This window comes from Sphaerodactylus townsendi, linkage group LG11, assembly GCF_021028975.2.
Source record: "Sphaerodactylus townsendi isolate TG3544 linkage group LG11, MPM_Stown_v2.3, whole genome shotgun sequence".
Classification (NCBI taxonomy): Eukaryota; Metazoa; Chordata; class Lepidosauria; order Squamata; family Sphaerodactylidae; genus Sphaerodactylus; species Sphaerodactylus townsendi.
The window spans coordinates 49,806,945-49,826,843 of record NC_059435.1 but is presented as its reverse complement, the minus strand read 5'-3'; the positions used below and the strand labels follow the sequence as shown (position 1 = coordinate 49,826,843).

Below are 19,899 nucleotides of genomic sequence, written 5' to 3'. Positions count from 1 at the left end.
AGTCTGTTACACACTGTGTCCAGTGAAGATGCCAGCCACAGATGCAGGCGAAACGTTAGGAACAAGATCCACCAGACCACAGCCACACAGCCCGGAAAACCCACCAGAACCCTGCAAATTCAATTCACATAAGGGAGAAACAAAATCGAAATGAGGCATGACAATCCAAACAGGAGGAGGTGAGAAATTCAAAATTAGCCCTCCTGCTAAGGTCATATGCGAAGGGGGTACAACTGAGGTTACTCTCACAGTTGGAATTGGGGTCACTGGTTAGGGCATGAAGCTTCTGGGCAGGTTAGGTCTAATGTATAGTGTTTTGTTAGAAATTAGGCATAGGTTGTAGTGCTTTACTGAGGCTACTTCCAGTTACACCTATGGATATCTATAGGGAGCCTCGCTGTGTGATAACAAACAGCGATCTCAGTATGGATTTTTCCATAAAAGAGTTGGAAACATCATGCGGTTCCATACACATACTGTATATGACAAACGCAATTTGACATAACTTTTGCTCAATTCATCCTTTTGCCCAAGTTCTCTGTACATTTTCCTTTTAACAGAGAGTGCATTTGGCCTCATTTCCAGTCAATGGTTTTACCTTATGTATGCTTCCTCTGTGGGAGTCTTCTGAGAACAATGAAGCATCACACTGTGTTATCTGGCACAGGATTGAGAACAGTTACTCCTTTCAAATGCTGCCGCTTACCCAAAAGCCAAGGGATCCATCACTAAAAGCTTGGCTCCAACTGTCCTCTCCTCTGGGTCTAAAATCAACAGCTTCCCACCCACTGACCCCACAGCAGGAGAACTGGCAACCAACTTCCTGAAAAAGACTCTTTGTATAAGAACAACATTAATTTAATGATGATTAATACCCCATACATTCTGTAAAGTCAAGCTAAAAGCATTCAATCACTAGCTAAGGTATTGAAATTTCCTCTGGAAGATTGTTCACAGAGGGGCAGTGACCCTTTAAGAAATTAACAAAGGGGGTAGCATATGGATTCTCCACATGAAAACTGAAAATGGGAATGTATTAGCGCTGTGCTGTATAAAGACACAGCATTTACCTTAAATCTACCTATTTCAATAATACCATTTAATCATTAATCGTTTTTATTTCTAAAGCACCTCCTGTCAATGAACAGGTTATGAGTTGTGCCTTTCATAATAAAATACATAAGCAGAACTGTATAGTGTAAAACAGTATAATTTAAAAAATTCTGACCAGTTCTAATGATCTAACTTTACAAAGCAGTGGCCTGGCATGCCATGGTGAAAAGGCACTGCAATTCTACTAAATTTGGCAGCTATGCTTGGAATTTTGTAAAATTGCAGTAAGACCAATCCAGAGATATTGGTGCATTGCATTGCATAATTATTATTGCACATACTTTATAGTATGGGAGACTTGCATTTTCAGGACTGCTAACTCCAATCACTTGTAAAAGGCAAGGGGAGAGCCTCAGTCTCTATGCCCTACTTGTTTGGCTCTCCAAGCCAACTGGTTGGCTGCTGTTAGAAACAGTGTGCTACACTAGATGGACCATTAGTCTGATTCAGCAGGCTATTCTTATGTTCTAACAGGATGTCTTGGCTCTGTGCCTCCTACCCCAAACTGGTGTAAGAACTGGAGATTTTCATTCTTCTGTTGAGCTTTATACATGAAATTAGCTTTCTAGAGCCTATTCTGCCCCAGCATCATTTTTCGTATGGACTTACTAATAGCCAACTCTGCAAAGTTTGAATCCAAATGAATGAAATAATTTGATCACCCAGATCCATAGGAAGCATATACAGTGGAATATACAGCCAAGTGTGCACTGTATAGCCAGTCATGCATCCAAATATATATTCCTTTGAAACTAATGCAATAAGGATAGTATTAAATAGATCATGTACATGGTTATCATTGATCTTAGATATTTTTCAAGATTTCCACCTCCCATTCAGTTTGAAAGTTTCTATGGGGAAGAGAAGAAGAAGAGTTGGATTTATATTCTCCCTTTCTCTTCTGTAAGGAGGCTCAAACGGGCTTACAAACCCCTTTCCCTTCCCCACTCACAACAAACATCCTGTGAGGTAGGTGGGGCTGAGAGAGCTCCAAAGAACTGTGACTAGCCCAAGGTCACCCAGCTGGCATGTGTTGGAGTGCACAAGCTAATCTAGTTCACCAGATAAGCCTCTACACCTCAAGCGGCAGAGCGGGGAATCAAAGATTAGAATGTACCTTCTCTTAACCACTACACCACGCTGGTTCTCAGAGGGGAATTGAACTCAGGGGAACACATATCTAATGGGTGGGTTCTCTTCTAATCCCACCTCCCGCAATTTCTTGCATATCTCATCAGGATTCTCATGCAATACTTGAAAATGCCTCTTGGTCTATCTTCCCCACTCTTCATGTTATGTCATCTGTTGTGTCTGTATATGGAACTGGATGTAGACTAGAGGGAACATTAGTGAATATACAATTTAAAAATAAAAAGCTCTACATATGTAAATGTATGTACCTATATATTCAAATTGTAGTTATGAAATTATGTGGACATTTCTGCAAAGTTTTAAACTCAGAACAACAGAGGGAGGAATTGGCAAGCAAATGTGTAATATGGGAAGTCAAAACGTTGTTTTCCTTGAAATGGGGAAAAACTTATTGGAATAATCAAAATATTTTCATTGTCCATAAAATAATATTTATTAAGTCTGGAATAAGATCTATCCTGAATTCATTTTTGTCAGTTCGTATTACAAATTTGTTTAGTATTTTTGTGGTTAAGCCTTCTCCTTTGCGCTGCCATTTCTTATTGTTCATGGACATACAACAAATGACTGAAGATTTTATCGTGCAGAATGTGGTTAATATTTGTTTTTCTGTTTGCAATGTGACGTTGGATGGCTGAGAAAAGAAAGACTTAAATTAAGACATCCTTCAGCAACAGATTTGTAACAATGCCCTTCTGATGGCTGCCTCCATATTTTGTTGGGTTTCTCCTGTTTGAGGTCCACTCCCATTGAGCTTTCGATCTTGCAACAATGACTTTTCCTGCACAGAACATTTAAAACCTTTTGCAAACATTTTAAAAAGAACTGTTTGGGGTTTTTTTTGTCCGCATAGCACAGAAAAATAAACAATTTCTGGCAAAAACAATTCTTTTCATTTTTTAAAAAAAGTCTGTGAATTATTCTCAAAGCTACAGAGACTCAAAATCTGTGCATATTTCTGATTCTTATATCATATTTCCATAGCTTCAAAGATACCTTAAAAATGTTTTTAAAAAGGAGCAATAACACGTTTGCATAATTGGCAGGCAATACTGAGTTTATTAGGGCACATCAAAAATGGCAGGCAGCCACTATGCTAGATACAAGAAAACATTAGTAGGACATTTCAACAAATGGCAGATAGCACGGAGAAGCAGCAGAAAATGATGGGGGCAAGCGGCAGAGAAATGAGTGTGAAAGCTTCAAAATAGGGCAGGAGAAATAAAATTTCCTGCTGTCTGCCCAGTAAGCAGATGTTTTCAAAACATTTTGGCAAAAAAAGATTACTAGTTTAGCGGGTATAATTTGAGAAGGAAATTAAAATGTTTTCAAGACTTTTTTGGGGGAAAGCACCTCCCCAAAATGTTTTTATTTCCATCTAGAAGACATTTATTTGTGTTGTGTGGAATGGGAAACTGACAGAGTGCTGTTCTACCTGGACAAGTTGTATGACAGTACAGGGGTTCAGCAGAGGCAAGATCTTGAGAAACTCTTCTGGAGTGCAGCTGGCTTCCGCATTTGGGACAACTCATTCCGCAGCTCATTGTACGTATTAGTATGTGGAATGAGGCACCGAGGATATAGCAAAGCACAAGCGATTCTTCTCTTTCTCGTCCGAATTCATTGGACTTAAACTTCCATTGCTCTTTAAAAATTGGTGTTTTTTCCTTTTTAGAAAATTAACAAAAATGAAGTAAAACATCTGATGGTCTGTTTTGGCCCCAGCAAATTGGAGTGATTGAAACCCTACTGGCCATTTTTTGTTTACACTTTCCTTAATTTTTGGAACCACCTTGCTGGTAGAAGCCATTGTCCCAAGTTTGCAGTGAGCCCTGTGTGCATCCAAGTGCATTGTGTATTATGACTGAGGATGCTGCTTTTTGCATTGTGACAATGATGTGGAATAGCCAGTGTATGCATGTATCTTTCAGAGGAATGCATGGATGTCTGGAGCTCATGGAGGTCTGGAGCTCCCCCTCTTATCAACCTGTGCACAGGTATGATTTTACCTCTGCGTACTGCTATTAGTATCTGCATAGGGCTTTACAGCTGCCCCATGCCTAGTGGTGGCATATGCTTTGTGGTGTTTAGGGATCTTCTGATGTGGACCTACTTATCTGTACTCATCTCCCAAATGATAAACATAGCTCCATGCCATGTTCAATTAATTTTAGATTATTTCTAATTATCCACTGACTCGACTTGTAAATGATACATTAGTGGAAGGGATAGCTTTGGGCAAATATAATAGTCTGTCAGTCTTCCCTCCAAGCTATAATTAAACCCAAAAGATAAGAAGAGATTACTGTAATTATTTTGACAGTAAACTGATAGAAGTGTGCTCAAGTGACACAGACTGAAGAGCACGAAATGTCAATTGCCTAGAAACAATTAGGGTAAAGCAAGAAATGTAAACATGTGCTTATCTATCCTTAGATTTAGCTACTTGCTAAAATTGCCCAGATCATTGGTGAGGTCTTAAGGTTCAACCAAACTTTGCTCAGCAGAGGACTTAGATTATATCCATGGGTGTAAGTCATTTGTAAACTCATTAGTCTTGTAATTTGGAGTCCCTCAATGCTCATTTTGGTCTTCAGAAAAAACTAGAGAGCTGCAAGCAATAGCTTTCAAGGAGTGTATTGTATTCAGGAGCCAGAATGTAGAAACTGCTGGTTGCGCAATTAAAAAAAAAGCAAAATAGATAACATTACTATTTTTCTTAGATCAACTTTGATAGACAGCTGCCTTAGGCATATTCGAGAGAGTATGAGATATGTGTCTTCTGAATAAATACACTATCTGGCTGTTGTGGGTTTTCTGGGCTGTGTGGCCATGGCCTGGTGGTTTTAGCTCCTAACATTTCACTGTGTCTGTGACTGGGATCTTCAAAGGTCTTTCACAATTGGATGTGTTTCTCTTTATGGCACTCCACAGGGGTCCAAACCCCAGGCCACTGTGTATATGGAAGCAAAGCTGGGGTGGAAGCTGACTAAGGTTGGTTCCATTCCCAGCCATGTCTCTGGAATGCCCCGCTATTCCGCACAGGGCACTGACACAGCACTCAGTGGTCGAATCCCCACTACCGTCTTAGCCAGGTTTCAGAACACAAACTAACCAGGTTTGAAGGACGACCTCCCCGGTCGAATCCCCACTACTGTCTTAGCCAGGTTTCAGAACACAAACAACCTCAAACCTGGTTAGTTTGTGTTCTGAAACCTGGCTAAGACGGTAGTGGGGATTCGACCAGTGCTATGTCCGAATGTCTTGGTAGGCTGTGGCAACTGCCTGCTAGCAAATTTGTCCTGTCACCAGGTTAAGCATAGACGCCCACCCCCGCTTAGATTGGGCCATAAGAGTCCTGTGTAGTTAAAAAAAGAATGTATACTATGATAATACAATGCTGTGTAAGTAGAGAACTGGTCTGTTTTGCACAGCATTGTCTCCTCTTGATGGTAATAGATCTCTAGGGTCTTGAACAAAGAGGGACTTTCCCAGTCTGCTTGAGGCCCTTTGAACGTAGTTGCCAGGGAATGAAACTATTACTTTATGCTTAGAAAAGGGCCATTCTTATTGCTGCTCTTATTTTCCATTTGATCAAACAAAATATATCCTCTACTGCTATTTTTTTATTATTTTAAAAGTTTATTCATTTTAAAAAGGTGAGAGAAGATTGATTACATTCATCTCCATTAGTATATAATATAATTGTTCATTCCCATCTTGATAAATCTGCTATTTTTCTAGGATCTAAAGGACATTAATTATCTGTGTCTGTTCTGTATATCATTTCCCCAACAGAAACAACAAAGGCATACAACCAGTGGTTGGATTTAGCAGGTTTGCACCACTTTGGCAGAACTGGTTGTTAAAATGGTGCTTGTAAACAACCAGTTGCTAAATTATTTGAACCCCACCACCGGAACCAGTTGTTAAATTATTTGAATTCCACCACTGCATACAACCTTATTCTCTCTTCCTCCATTTTAGATTCAGCTGAGCGAGCATGACTGGCCCATTATCACTCAGTGAACCTCCATGGCAGAAAGGAGATTCAAACCTGGCGTACTCAGATCTTAGCCCAACGCTCTAATCACTAAACCATTCTGCCGACACGTTACCAGTATCTTCTCTCCTATGTCCTTCATCACTTGCGTACTTTTTTGGCTGCTTCTAGTACCCTGATCTCAGATGCCACATGTGTTTATTAAAATGCACATGTTATGTCTTAAAGAAAAATGCTGGCAGGGGTACCAATAGCTATTGACAGGACCGAGTGACAGGCCTAGGATTATAGTATTCTACTGGAAAATGTACAGTTTCATCTGCAGGAGGTACCGTATATACTTGCGTATAAGTCAACCCGCATATAAGTTGAGGCACCCAATTTTACCTTAAAAAACTGGGAAATTTTATTGACTTGCGTATAAGTCGAGGGTGGAAAAGACCCATCAGGAGGCAGGGTCCTGAGCCGGCAAAGCTGGAGGAAAGGAATGCCCCAGAAGCCTTTGGGAGGCTTTTTAAGGAGGGCGAGGCGGGCGCGTGTGGGTCTGGGGAGAGGGAAACTGGCTGAAGGCAGGAGAAGAGAAGCAGAGAATGCCTCGCCCCCCTCACTAACGCACGCTTTCTTTCTTGCAGGCTCTAAGTCTAAGTCTTAGTTGCTCCAGCATTGCCCTTTTAAGAAAACCATAGAGACAGGCTTCCCCAAGCTGCAGCTTCCCTGAAGCCAAGCTTTAGACTTAGAGCCTGCAAAAAAGAAAGTCTGCGTTAGAGAGGGGGACAAGGCTTTGAGACTTGTGAGTAAGTGCTGCGGCTCCGTGGGGGGGGGGACCCGCATGTAAGTCGAGGGGGGCATTTTTCAGTCTAAAAAAGAGCTGAAAAACTCATATGCGAGTATATATGGTACCCTGGTTTCTCCTCATAAGAATTCTGTTTCTCTATCCGTCCAACCAGATAGCATTATAATATTCACAAGAGTCAGCATTCTTATGCAATGCAATTTTAACATTCTTATGCAATGCAGTTTTGACAAAAGCTCCTTATCTTTGGTTGCAGGAAAGCAGATTCTAGCATGATATATGATGTTTCTTTACATTCTATAAGAAATGAAGAGTAAAAAAATTAAAACCGTAAAGCTGCATTCCAGGAACTTTAAGCTATGTTATGGACACTTTGTGAATTATTACAGACAATTCGTTATGATTTATCACACTGAGTTCCTTGACTTGGAGGAAGCCCAAACACATCTGAGTTAACACAGGGATTGAGTTACCACTTACTTAAAAGGAGGGTGGTCCTGCCAGGGCAGAATGGAGTTCATTAACAGGCTCAAAGAACTTCCTTTGTAGCTACCTGTGTTGTACTTAACCCTTTAACATCAGATGCTGAGTTCAATCAAATCTTTTTTGACAAAAATGAAGAGTGAGAATTGGAGCATTATGACTCTCTTTTTAATTACCCAAATTATGTTTATTTGCATCAGGAAACAGGCTGTAAATTCATAGATGTAAAAAGCTGGACTTGGTGTAAATTAATTATTGGAAAGTAAGGTATTTTCCATTGCTTTGGGAACTTTTCCTGTGTTTTCTGAAAAAGAAAGTTTCTTGTTTGAAACATTTGGTCTACCTGCTAGCCCATGAAGCAAGATATAGGAATGACAGAAGGAGGGAAGGTGAAGCTATTATCCATGCCCCATGCTGTGCTTTCATTTGATTATGTGGTTTTAAAGAGTGTTAGAGGTCCTCAACAGATGTGTACAGCTACCCTTTGGTATGGAATTTCTCCCTGAGATTCAAAACAAAATTATATCTGTACCATTTCAGTTGAGTGTTAGGAGAAACTTCCTATGGAACCAATTACTGAGCGGGAAGATGGGCCCCTACCTTCACTGAAGGTTTCCAAGTTGAGGCTGGACAGCTATCTGTCGGGAACACCTGACTTTGGATTTCTTGCACTAAAAAGGGGACTGGATTTGATGGCCAATATGGCCACAGAACCAACTCTATGGTTCTGTGAGTTATGTGTTTGGAGCATGTAGATACTTTCTGTTTGGTGTATTACAGTTGTCATTCAAACTCAGTAACATCACTATTGCAAACTTTCTGTTTGGTGTATTACAGTTGTCATTCAAACTCAGTAACATCACTATTGCAGAAATTATTCTCTGGTGTGTGGGATCTGTTGGTAGGTTTGCTGACCATGTGGTGGAAAAATCACAAAGCTCTGACTCAAATGCTGTAGCACAGAAACGAATACAACTACTTATTTACTTACTTACTTACATACTTCATTTATGCTGCACATTTCTCTCCAATGTAGACCTTATGTCACTTATTGTGACACTTTAAGTGCAATTTAAGTGCAATTTAAAGGCCTTGCCTCTATTTTATCTCCACAACAACCCTGAGAGATAGGTTCGACTGAGAGTATGTGTGATGGTTCCAAAGTCATCCAGAAAGCTTCCATGGGAAAGTGAGGATGTGAGCGTGGGTCTCCTGGATCCTAGTCCAACACTCCAGGAACAAAACTACATGAAACTTTTTAGTGAATCAGGTCTGGGTTCCTCATTTTCCTCACTGCAGTGGCTCAATTCAGTTTAAAAATGTGGCATTGGGGGGGAGCCTCCCCACCTTCTCCCCTGTGCCATTTTCCCAAGCTGAAACAGACCCAGTGTGGATTTATTTACATAAATTTGGAGTTCCACTTGCATGGAATAGTCCATGTGCAGCTCCAAAGTTTTCTCCCTTGAAATGGCACCAGGTTAAAAAAAATATAGTCCCCTGTGCAAGCTTATGGGGTGATGTCACATCACATTGTTGACTAGGCAGACTTTGTTTATAAGGTGGTTTGCCATTGCTTTCTGCAGTTGTCACAGTTTACACTCAGCAATCCGGGTACTCATTTTACTGATTTTGGAAGGATGAAAGTCTGACTCAACCTTGAGCTAGCTGCCTGAAACTGACTTCAGTTGTGGCTGAATTCAGGTAAAGTTCTGCAGTATAGCAGCATACTGATCTGTGCCACAGGGCTCGACAATGGCACCTGGGGCGGGCGGAGTGTGTGTCTTTGCCTGCAGACACCCCTGGAGGAAAAACAGTACAGGGGGAAGGCAGAATCCCCTCCCCTCCATGTCTTGTAGTCCTCACTACAACCAGACCCTCCATGGTCCAATTTAAGGGAGTTCATGGCTCCAAATGGTAGTATATCCCCAGGGAGAGTTTGGGATGACCATCACACCAAGCTCGGCCTCCAATTCCTTGCGATCACTTTTATCTATGCAGTTTAGGTATTTAATTCCTGTAAAATATGTCCAGTTCCCACATGCAACTCTCCTCTTGGTGACAAACCAATCCAGTGACTCCTGACAAACAGTGATTCCCCCAGTCTCAACACTCCTCCCCCACTTACACTGTGTGAATACTACAAAACTACTTTTGTGGGTTATTATCAGGAGGACTGAAAAAATGTACACGAAACATTTTTAATACCTTCTTTATTGCTAAATAGCTTACATTTTAAAACAAACAGCAGGCAAATAACTGTAACTTTGATACATTTTCTTTAGGGATGCTTCATGGATGCAAACAGAAGCAATGGTTCCTTTTGCGCTTGGTTTGTGCTCTGCTCACTTGCAGATGTAGAACTCCATTTTTAGGTGCCTTTAAGTGAAGAACGTAACTGCTTTTTAGAAAAGGCAGCCACTGGGATCCAACTGTTCACAGAGCAGAGTGACGGTGGCTGTGAACAGGAGCAGCTGCTGCATACCTGCATTATAAACTTGCCCTGAAGTCTCTGGGTTTCCTGACACACCACTTGCCTCCTTTTAAGAACTTAGTACTTTTTCAATAAAAATAAATTCAATTTGTGGCTCTATTTCAAGTCAGTTGGTTTGATGATATAAGTACAGCGGTACCAGTTTTGGATTTAGAGTCGTGTGGCTGAGTCTCTTTTCATGTGGTTGCCTGAGACATTCTTAGAAACCCCAAACATTTTTGAAGATCCTCAACTGGAGACATTCGCAATTCTTCCCTCCCTTTTTACCATTAATCCTTCATGTTTTAACAAGCACTGAAGTTAAGGCAGCCTACACTCTTTCCTGTCAAGTTGTCCTCCTTCCCAGTATTATTTCTCTTGAATAAAGCAATCTGCTCCCTCAAGTCCATACTTTTGTAAATCAAAGGAATAAATGTCAACACATGCCATATGGAAGTATAAACTTCCTTTTTTTAATTAAATAAGATTTTGACATTTGGTTTGAAGTGTTTGGTTTTTTTTTTAAAAAAAAACTCTATACAAAGTCTATCAACTGTTTTTATTTTTAGCAAGATTTGGATTTTTTTCTGTTACCAGAAATAATTTCAGCCCCCTCAGATTTTCCCAATATCTTTGCACAGCTCTTGTAACATAAATCTACATAGCCAAGCTATGTCCACATAAAGAAAAAAAATTATTTGGAGCAGGCATCCTTTACTGTAAAAATAGAATATAGAATTCTGTTCTTCAGCAATTTGAAACTATCTTTGGGAACCTTTCGAATTTTCTTACAGTAGAGTCCCATGTATGTTTATTCTTATGTAAGTAAAATCCTCCTGTGTTATCCAACTGTCATCTTTAGTTTCATTTTAAAGTATCTTGAATACATTCTTTAAGGTGAACAAACATGAGAAATACCATTTTTTTGCCATGCTGTGTCAGATCGAAGAGCTGCACAATACATTTTTCTCTCTTTCTTTCTGATAGACAGAATAACGTTTGACAGAGGGAGAATCATTTCTGTATACACTAATTTTATAAACCTCTCTCATGCCTCTCTGTCATGAATAAGCTGAAGCAGAACAATAGATTTCACCCCATTGGTTTTCTCCACTATCACAGAATAAAGTTCAGTTCCATTTAATGTCCAAGTATAAAATCTCTTGAGTCATTATTTTATGAAGTACACCAGTTGATTTTAGAATCTTCACCCAGGGTAACAGTCATACATGAGATACAGTTTCTCCTCAGTTTATAAGTGCTTGGTGCCCAGTTTGCATTATGACTGTGTTACACATTCCCATTCACACCATTTCCCCAACTTGTGACAATACCAGGGGTAGACTGTTCGGCTTGTTGGTGAAAACCATATAAACATTTGAGGGTTTGCCCAACAAGCCAAATAATGTCCCTTTCGGGACTTTTTTAGGTCAGGAAAATGGTCCATACCACATGGATTCATCATCTGCATTAGACATCCCACATGGGCAATTGTGTAGAACCTGCAATTCCCATATGATTATTATACAGAACACAAGGCGGGGACACTAGATCCACCATTTATGCTCTGAACTGCATGAATTAATTTCTTCTTCTTCATCATCCCTCTCTTCCTCCACCCTCTAGAAACTTAGTTCTGAAAACTGACTTTTTGGAGACCTGCTCTATTAGACAAGTTTCCAGTAAGTTCAATTAATATTTCAACTGGCTCACAAAAGGACCTAGGTCACTCATTTTTTTTTCACAAAATGGCAGGCACCTTCACAAATTTTATGCCACCCATGTCTACTATGCTTCTTCTAGCCTGAATTATGAACAATACGGAACTGAGTTTCTTTATATTTAGATGTTTGCTGGCTTAATAGCTAGAGGTATTTTTGGACTCATCCGATTTCCAATAGCCACAAATGAAATATTATGTTGTGGCCCACAAAATGCCTCAGAGAGTGACATTTTGAAGGAGAGATTTCATCGAATGCAAATCTAAATCTCATATTAGAGTAATTTTTATCTAGCACCCTTCTCCAGAAGGGTTCGAGCCACAACTGGCAGAAAGCCACCCCAATACACAAGCACCAGCATACACAGCCAATTTTCACTCACCATGTGTTTGTCAGATGTGGGTATTGAGGTCAGCGCTCCAACCAAGATAATGCAAATGACTATCTGTTGTGAGCAAGTCCATCTGTGGTTAAGGGGATGTGCCATCACTAATCCAAATCTGGCCTGCATTGATTTTCTAAAATAAAAAACAGCTTTACGAGTCACAAAATCAAAGTGTTCAGGTCTGTAAATACTGTTCACAGTGATGTATGAGAACACAGTCTTCCTCACCCAGAGAAAGAGCTGCACCAAAAACTAATCTAGACCAATATTCTGTTTCTAACAGTGGCCAAGTGTATGCCTCAGGGAATCTTGAATATTTAGTTATTTACTACTTACCTTATATATACCCTGCCTTTCTATCCCAATGGGGACTCAAAGCAGCTTTCATTGTTCTCCTCCCATTTTATCCTCACAGGGTTGTTTTGTAGCTTAGGCTGAGAGGGTATGATTGTCCCAAGGTCACTCAGCAAACTTCCATGGCAGAATGGGGATTTCAACCTGAGTCTCCCAGATCCTGAGTCTCCCAGATCCTAGCACTTTAACCACTATACCACACTGGCTCACCATAACCATTCACATGCCTTCAAACCAAGCAAGCAACAAAATAATTATTGTATTTCCTTGGTGTTACAAGGATGCACAAGAAAGTATATTGGCTTTTCAGCAGTATATAACTCAGTCAGAATATAGTGGCCCGTTCTCAGAGCTACCATTGCTGCTTATGGTAGGTGGGTGGCTTAAATGGATGCCCTTCAAGGCCTTCATTCATCACATTTACATCACTTCCTTCCTTCAAGGAGTATGCAGAGGTGTGCATGATTCTCCGTTCCTCGGAACACTTTCTTTTTGTACCAGACATATGAGCATATATTAAGCTGAGAGAATGACAGGCCCGGAATTACCCAGTAAACTTCATATCAGAATATGAGATTCAGTTGTCCAATTTGACATTGTGACCCTTATACTGTATTGGCTTTTCTTGACCTTGTTTGCAGATATTGTCTTCAGTTGGAACCATCCAACCATTCTGCTCAATCTTGCTCAGTTCCTTTTCTTTCTACAGCACCATCACACATGGCTGTTGTCCATGCAGGTCCCAAGATCTCCAGCAAGATCTCCAGTCCTATTGGTGGCTATAGGACACCCCCAACCAGTGAAAAGCTGGTTGGACTGACTTCGGCCCCTTCCGCACATGCAGAATAATGTGTTTTCAAACCACTTTCACAACTGTTTGCAAGTGGATTTTGCTATTCCGCACAGCTTCAAAGAGCACTGAAAGCAGTTTGAAAGTGCATTATTCTGCATGTGCGGAATGAGCCGTCATTGCCTTAGTGAGTGAAGCATATCTTCCAATGTAATGCAGCCCATTTTTGACACATTTGTAGGTAGTGTACTACTTATCCCTCTGATAGTCTCCTCAAGACCAAGCATGCTGAAGGGTTGCCTATCTGCTTCGAAGCTCTTCCCTCATCAGTGGAACTTGAAAACTATAGAGATGGAGCCGTACATCAGTACAGCTAACAGCTGGAGCTGGCATCCAACACTGCAGATAACTCTGTTCAAAATCCTAACCTTATTGCCATTTCATTCAAGGATTGTCATTAGTTCTAAATCCTGTGGTAGTCTGATTAAAGCAGCTCCTTTAAGCTATGATATGAAAAGATAATACAGCCAATCTGGGCTTGAGGGTAGTTGCAAGATGTAGAAATGGAATGACAGCTGTACAGTAGCTGATTTTAAGTGCTCTTTGCTTCTGTACCACTGTCACAATGAGTATGCCTATACATACTCTTTTGACAAAGGGTCTCCTTTTCAAATGATGAAAACTGCATTTTTTGATGTAGCACTTGACCATTGAATAATGATAATACTTCTTACTTGCTAAGGTGTTGAAGTAATAGCATCCAAAGAACACATGAAACTTTTGTGCAATGAGAAAAAAAAGGGAGCAAGCATGTCAGGAGGGCCTGCATAGTCTTCTAAAATTATTTCAGAAGCTGTTAGTAGATGCATCAGAAAAAAAATTGTCAGCAACATAATCTTAAACAGCATTCCAACCTTCTTAGCTCATTGACTTCAGTGGCCTTCAGGGAGTGCAACTCCCTGAAGAACTGCATGGTTCTTTTGGGATAATGTACACATGCATCTATTTAATCAAGTGGTAGTTTTCATGTGTGAAATAAACCTGTACTTGTAGCAGAATGGGGAGGAGAATCCAGAGATTGCAGTGTGTACTTGTCACTTTGTACTGAAGGGGAGGATGTCACTGCTGAGAAATCCCCCCTTGTAAAAACAATTCTCTCAAATGCAAAATTAGCACAACATAGAGGAAGGCTGGAGTCCAGTTGCTCTCTAGCTTTCCATTTGTGGGAATGTTTTAAACCAGGAAACCATTCGAGAAATGTGATTCTCCCCCACTTGAGATCTGGAGTGGACAACTCCACTCTGTTGTCACAGAGATCTACCACTTCATTCCTACTCTTTTTGGCTACATATGTAGATCAGACCTAAGCTATTACTGTGCCAAAATCACAGACACCTCTTCCTGATCACCTTTATCCCATTTCCAGTCCTTTTCAGTGGAGTCAACCCTAGGCTGGCCAGCTGTCTGGCTATGGGGTGGGGGTGGGGGGCGGACTGCTTGCCTGCTGGCCACTGCTGCCTTGCCCAGTGGGAGAAGAATAAATACGAAAATTGGTGCAATGGTGTTATGTCACTTCCAGGTGTTCCCTGAAATAACTGGAACCCTCATGGTTTCCCCCTACTGATTGCAACTCCCCATGTCTGTCATTCCCCCATCCCACCCTACCCTCCTGGCTCCCACCAGTTGCCAGCTTCTGGCTGGCAACCTTAGTCAATCCATATTTTAAGCCAAACTGAGTATTCAAGTAAAACTGTGGTACAAACAAGCTCTGACTTGGTAAACAGGCAGCCAATGATGTTGACTTAGGAATGGCAATAAAACCTTCTGTTGTTGTCTGCTTTGTTTTATTTCAGTCTTCTGTGATGTCTGTCTGTTTCGCTCGCTTTCATCCAAACTTGGTTGTTGGAGGCACCTATTCTGGTCAAATTGTGCTGTGGGATAATCGCAGCCACAGGAGGACGCCAGTTCAGCGCACACCCCTTTCTGCTGCTGCTCATACGGTAAAGATTTTATTTGGTCACTGCCCTTTTAAAAGAAAAGGTAAAAAACTTAGTACAATAGAAGTCATGTGGTATAGTTGGTTATACACAGAAAAAGAGCATGCAGGGTTGTATCCAGAGGTGGGATCCAGCAGGTTCTCACAGGTTCCCGAGAGTAGGTTACTAATTATTTGTGTGTGCCGAGAGGGGGTTACTAATTGGTGATTTTGCAACGTGATTTTTGCCTTAGTTACGCCCCTCCTCTCAGCAGTAGCGTGCAGAGCTTGAAGCAGTCTAGCAGGAGGTGCACCGGCGTGTGTGGCAGCCTGCGCCTGCGTGCATTTGTTTCCCGCCCAAGGAGCGGCGCAGCGGCTGCATCCTTGCCACAGCCCTGCCCCCGGAATGACCGGCCATGCCCCCTCATGCCCCACCCAGCCCCATTGGCGCTACACCACAGTTTGAATCCCACCACCATGGGAACCTGTTACTAAAATTTTTGGATCCCACCACTGGTTGTATCCAAGCATCTTTTTACATTGTTCCTGATATAATGACATACAAATGACTCCTTCTCATCTTACTGTTTTAGAGAAGGCTTGAAGGAGAGGGCTAAGTCCTTGTGGCCAATTCAGATAGCCACTTTTCAGTGTTGGTGTCAACACGGGTTTACTCCTTTAGTAAATGTGTGCCTGCTGATGTAGTCTTGTGAATGGTGGAGTACACTCCTGACAGTGACTCTTGTCAATTCTTCCAAACACATGCTAAATCCAAGCGATGTGAAAATGTGTTCATCCTGCCTTGCGAATGCTGCTAGACATTAACCAGTAACTATTCACTTTAAAATGTCGCTTTGAAGCTTATGCGAAAATAGGAATCCACCCCTTTCTCAGCCCCAGCTACAAAATCTACTGCCAACCACCAGCTACCAAAATTTCCTGAGCTTATCCTCCATATTGGTGCCAGGATTCACAAGGAAAGGGAGTCCCACCACACATTACTCACTAATTTCCTTTCACACCCACCACACATCTGCCTTTGGGATAACAGGAAATTTTAATTAAGGGGGAAAAAACCTCTAGCATGATGATTTCATTTCCAACATAAATAAAAGCAAGATGGCATTTTCTCCTGGGAAAGGAAAGGGCCCAGTGAGATTCTCTGCAAAGTACAGTTGGCAGGGGTTTTTCTTCTTCTTCTTTTCCTCCCCTGCCTCCCACTCTGCATTTGAAACATCTTTTTCAGTTCTGGAGTGAGGCTGATTGCTTGCGAAATTGACAGCTGACAGCTCTGATTAAATCCAGGCACTGTGCAGGAAAGTGCCGCAAGAAGAACAGAAGAACGGTGACTTGCCCCCATGCAACAGAATGGTGCTCCACCTATTTGAAGTTGGTTTGTTTTAGTTCTTGGGGTTCCTAGCTTTAGTGTCATTCTAGGGTCTACTTGGAATCCTGCTCAGTGGGGCTTTTCACCCTCCTCTGTGACTGGCATCTTCAGAGACATGTCGTGGTAAGATGTGTTTCTCTCTGTGGCACAGTGTGGAGTGATTGACTGGTGACTAAACAAAGATGTAATAGCATTACATCTATGGCATCAGAATCTGCTCACCCACTTGGTACAGTCAGACCATCTGCTTTCATGTGCGCTTACCGCCCTTGCAGCCAATGATGAGATTATAGATGAAACTCCCAAGTGGAATTTTTGAAATGACAGTATAAGTTGTAATTGACATATAAGACATCTCTACCCCGGCTGGGCTTACCTTTATTCAGTAAGGACTGAAGTCTCCTCTTAGTAGGCGAGTTGTGGAGCCAAAGGAATAAATCATTCTGCTTTAGGACTTACTCAAGGAGCATTTACTGCCAAGATCTCAGATATAATTTATTACATTGATAAATACTCATAAATTTAAGATCGCACTGGTTTCCAACATACCTAGCTACACTGTGGGTTGTGAATCAGGGAGTGAATAATAAAATTATTGCATTTTTCAATAGGGAGCAGAAGGAAAGTGGTTTGAAATGCATTGCTCAAGTTACTGAGTTTAAACAAAGCAATGCAAAACATGCTGTAACCAAACACTTTTTTTAAAAAAAGAATGACTTTGTTGTATCCACATTATTCATCCCCTAAAATCACACCTCAGTTTGCTTATCTGTTTCCTTATCGTTATAAATATATAGACATCAGCATATATCATCATAATTTCCTTTATTAGGCATGGGTAAAACAACGATCAGACTAATAACAACAAATAAAAAGGTTATTAGGTGATCAACAGGAGTGTGCAGTTGTTGATAAGGCTGTTGTCAAAAACTTTGCTACGTCTGCAGTTCTTTTAGTGTACCAGTCATTCAAAAGCAGATGTACCTGTCTTGGTCAGAAGAGGCAAGACATGAATTAATATGAGGTTCAATGTAGAGACTCCTGAGTTCTGTGTAACAAGAACAATACAGGAGTATATGAGCAGTGGTTTCTACTTGGTTGGGCGAACATTGACAAGTTCTTGCTTGTAACGGGGCCTGAAGGAATCTGCCATGGAGTACTGCAGAGGGGCGAACATTTAGATGAGCTTGGATAAAGAAGCATCTCAGTAATGGGGATGAGAGATTTTTGAAGTAGACCGGAAGGGATCCATCAGGTGGAAGAAGATCATATCTCAATGATAAGCAAGGCCTGTTGGTTGCAGATAGCAGTTTTTGTCTTTCCAAATCAAGTACTCTTTGTTTTAAGATGTGAAAGGTACTGATCTCATCCGAGTTGGAAAAAATTCCACAGAGAAATCTAAGGTTGTGATATAATTTGTAATTTGTTGATTCCATTTGGAGCGGTATGAATCAGCGAGTATGTGCCATGTTAACCTGTCTGACCTTGCATTGTGATGGAGATGCACGCAAAATTTCAAGGCTGATATCCAAACTCTCGCAATCATAAGATTTATACCCATTTCTAGGCATAGTCTGACATATGCAACACAGTTGGGTAGTCCAAGAAGGTTGCGAAAAAACTTGGACTGAAATCTTTCTAGGTCTTTAATTGGTCTGCCTACCCATATTGGGGGCCCATATAGAATCTTTGGGATTAATTTGGATTTGAAGATATTAACTGCAGAAGGTATGTATTGACATCAGCATGTATTACTTTCTGATAGGATGTGGACAATGGCTTTGATCCTAACTAAAAGGTATAGAATAGAATAGAATCTTTATTGGCCAAGTGTGATTGGACACACAAGGAATTTGTCTCCGGTGCATATGCTCTCAGTGTACATAAAAGAAAATACACTGAGAGCATATGCACCGGAGACAAATTCCTTGTGTGTCCAATCACACTTGGCCAATAAAGATTCTATTCGGCCAACAAGAAAGGGGGATAATTTTCACAGATTTCTCCTCCCAGTTTTCCCCCATTTGCTGTTTCCAACAGTCCACTGATTCCCAAGGGAAAGGTTTTGAGAAGATAGGAAGCAGCAGAAAGTGGAAATAGGGAAAGTTTGCTTCCATAAGTCTTCCTCCGCTTGGTTAGAAATTCAACTGAAGCTATAGTTCTTTATAGAGATAACACTGATGACAAAGTATACCAGCTGTGCATATAAAGCTATCAAACAGTCTTCAAGGAGATACTTTTTGGACTAAAGTTCAATCTGCTCTAACTCCTTAATGTTAAAGACATGTACTTGGAAGCAGATGTGTACGTCTGCACATTTTGATGTCCGACTACCTGGTACTTTTGTCAAAAAAGTATGCAGGGGTTGCTGAAGATTTCTCATTAACACAAAAATCAGCAGTTTGACGTATGAAATTGAAAGGAAGTCAGGCATGCTTGAGTCCCAGCAATATCTGCTGCTTAAAACCCTATTTAGCCAGTTCCCCTAATATCACATGTAGGTAAAAATAGACTCTCCTGGCCAATTTGAAAAGGAATCAAACACACACACACCCCACCAAAAAAATCCAGAAGTGACCAGTTGATCTCACATTTTGTTAAAGAATGGTAAGAAGTTTAAACCCAAAAATATGGCTCCTTCCGCACATGCAGAATAATGCACTTTCAAACTGCTTTCAGTGCTCTTTGAAGCTGTGTGGAATAGCAAAATCCACTTGCAAACAGTTGTGAAAGTGTTTTGAAAACGCATTATTCTGCGTGTGCAGAAGGGGCCTATGTTACAATAGGCTTTAAATTCCCGTTCTTCACCCTTCCCTACTGGCTCCTTTGCCCACATCAGTTGTTATTCTCCCCATCCCACCATTTGCTACCTTCCTTGTTTCAAGAAGGATAAAAACCTCCCCTTTCAATTCAACCTTAAGGCAAAATTGCTGACATTGACTGCTAATGCATCAGAAATCTAGCATAACTCAATAGATGCACATGGTTACTTCAGATTAACTTCATTGAAAAGGCAAGCATGAATTTGGCCCAAGATTAAGGAAACTTGATGGATGTGTTGGTATTTTTTTCCACTGGAATGTTTTTGAAAATATATTGCTCAGAGGCCAAATTGTGCGAGTTCCGGTATGAGCTTTTTAAAAAAGTGACAACTATTTTCTTCAGTAAAGTCTGCATATTTTGCCACATTCAAGGATTTGTCTCTTTCTGTTGGTGTTTTCGTGGATCAAAAACCATCAACGGCATGATAACATATCCCTGTGGGTCAAATTT

General features: G+C 40.9%; 1 protein-coding gene across 7 annotated transcripts in view; it reads left to right on the top strand.

Annotated features, from left to right (window-relative positions):
* The window catches only part of DYNC1I1 (dynein cytoplasmic 1 intermediate chain 1), a 202,978-nt gene that overhangs the window by 128,894 nt on the left and 54,185 nt on the right, over nucleotides 1–19,899 (top strand). For all 7 annotated transcript variants that reach the window (XM_048510901.1, XM_048510898.1, XM_048510902.1 and 4 more), the window contains one exon: nucleotides 15,118–15,264. In XM_048510901.1, coding sequence (XP_048366858.1) covers nucleotides 15,118–15,264 — 147 coding nt within the window. The remainder of the gene's footprint in view (nucleotides 1–15,117; nucleotides 15,265–19,899) is intronic.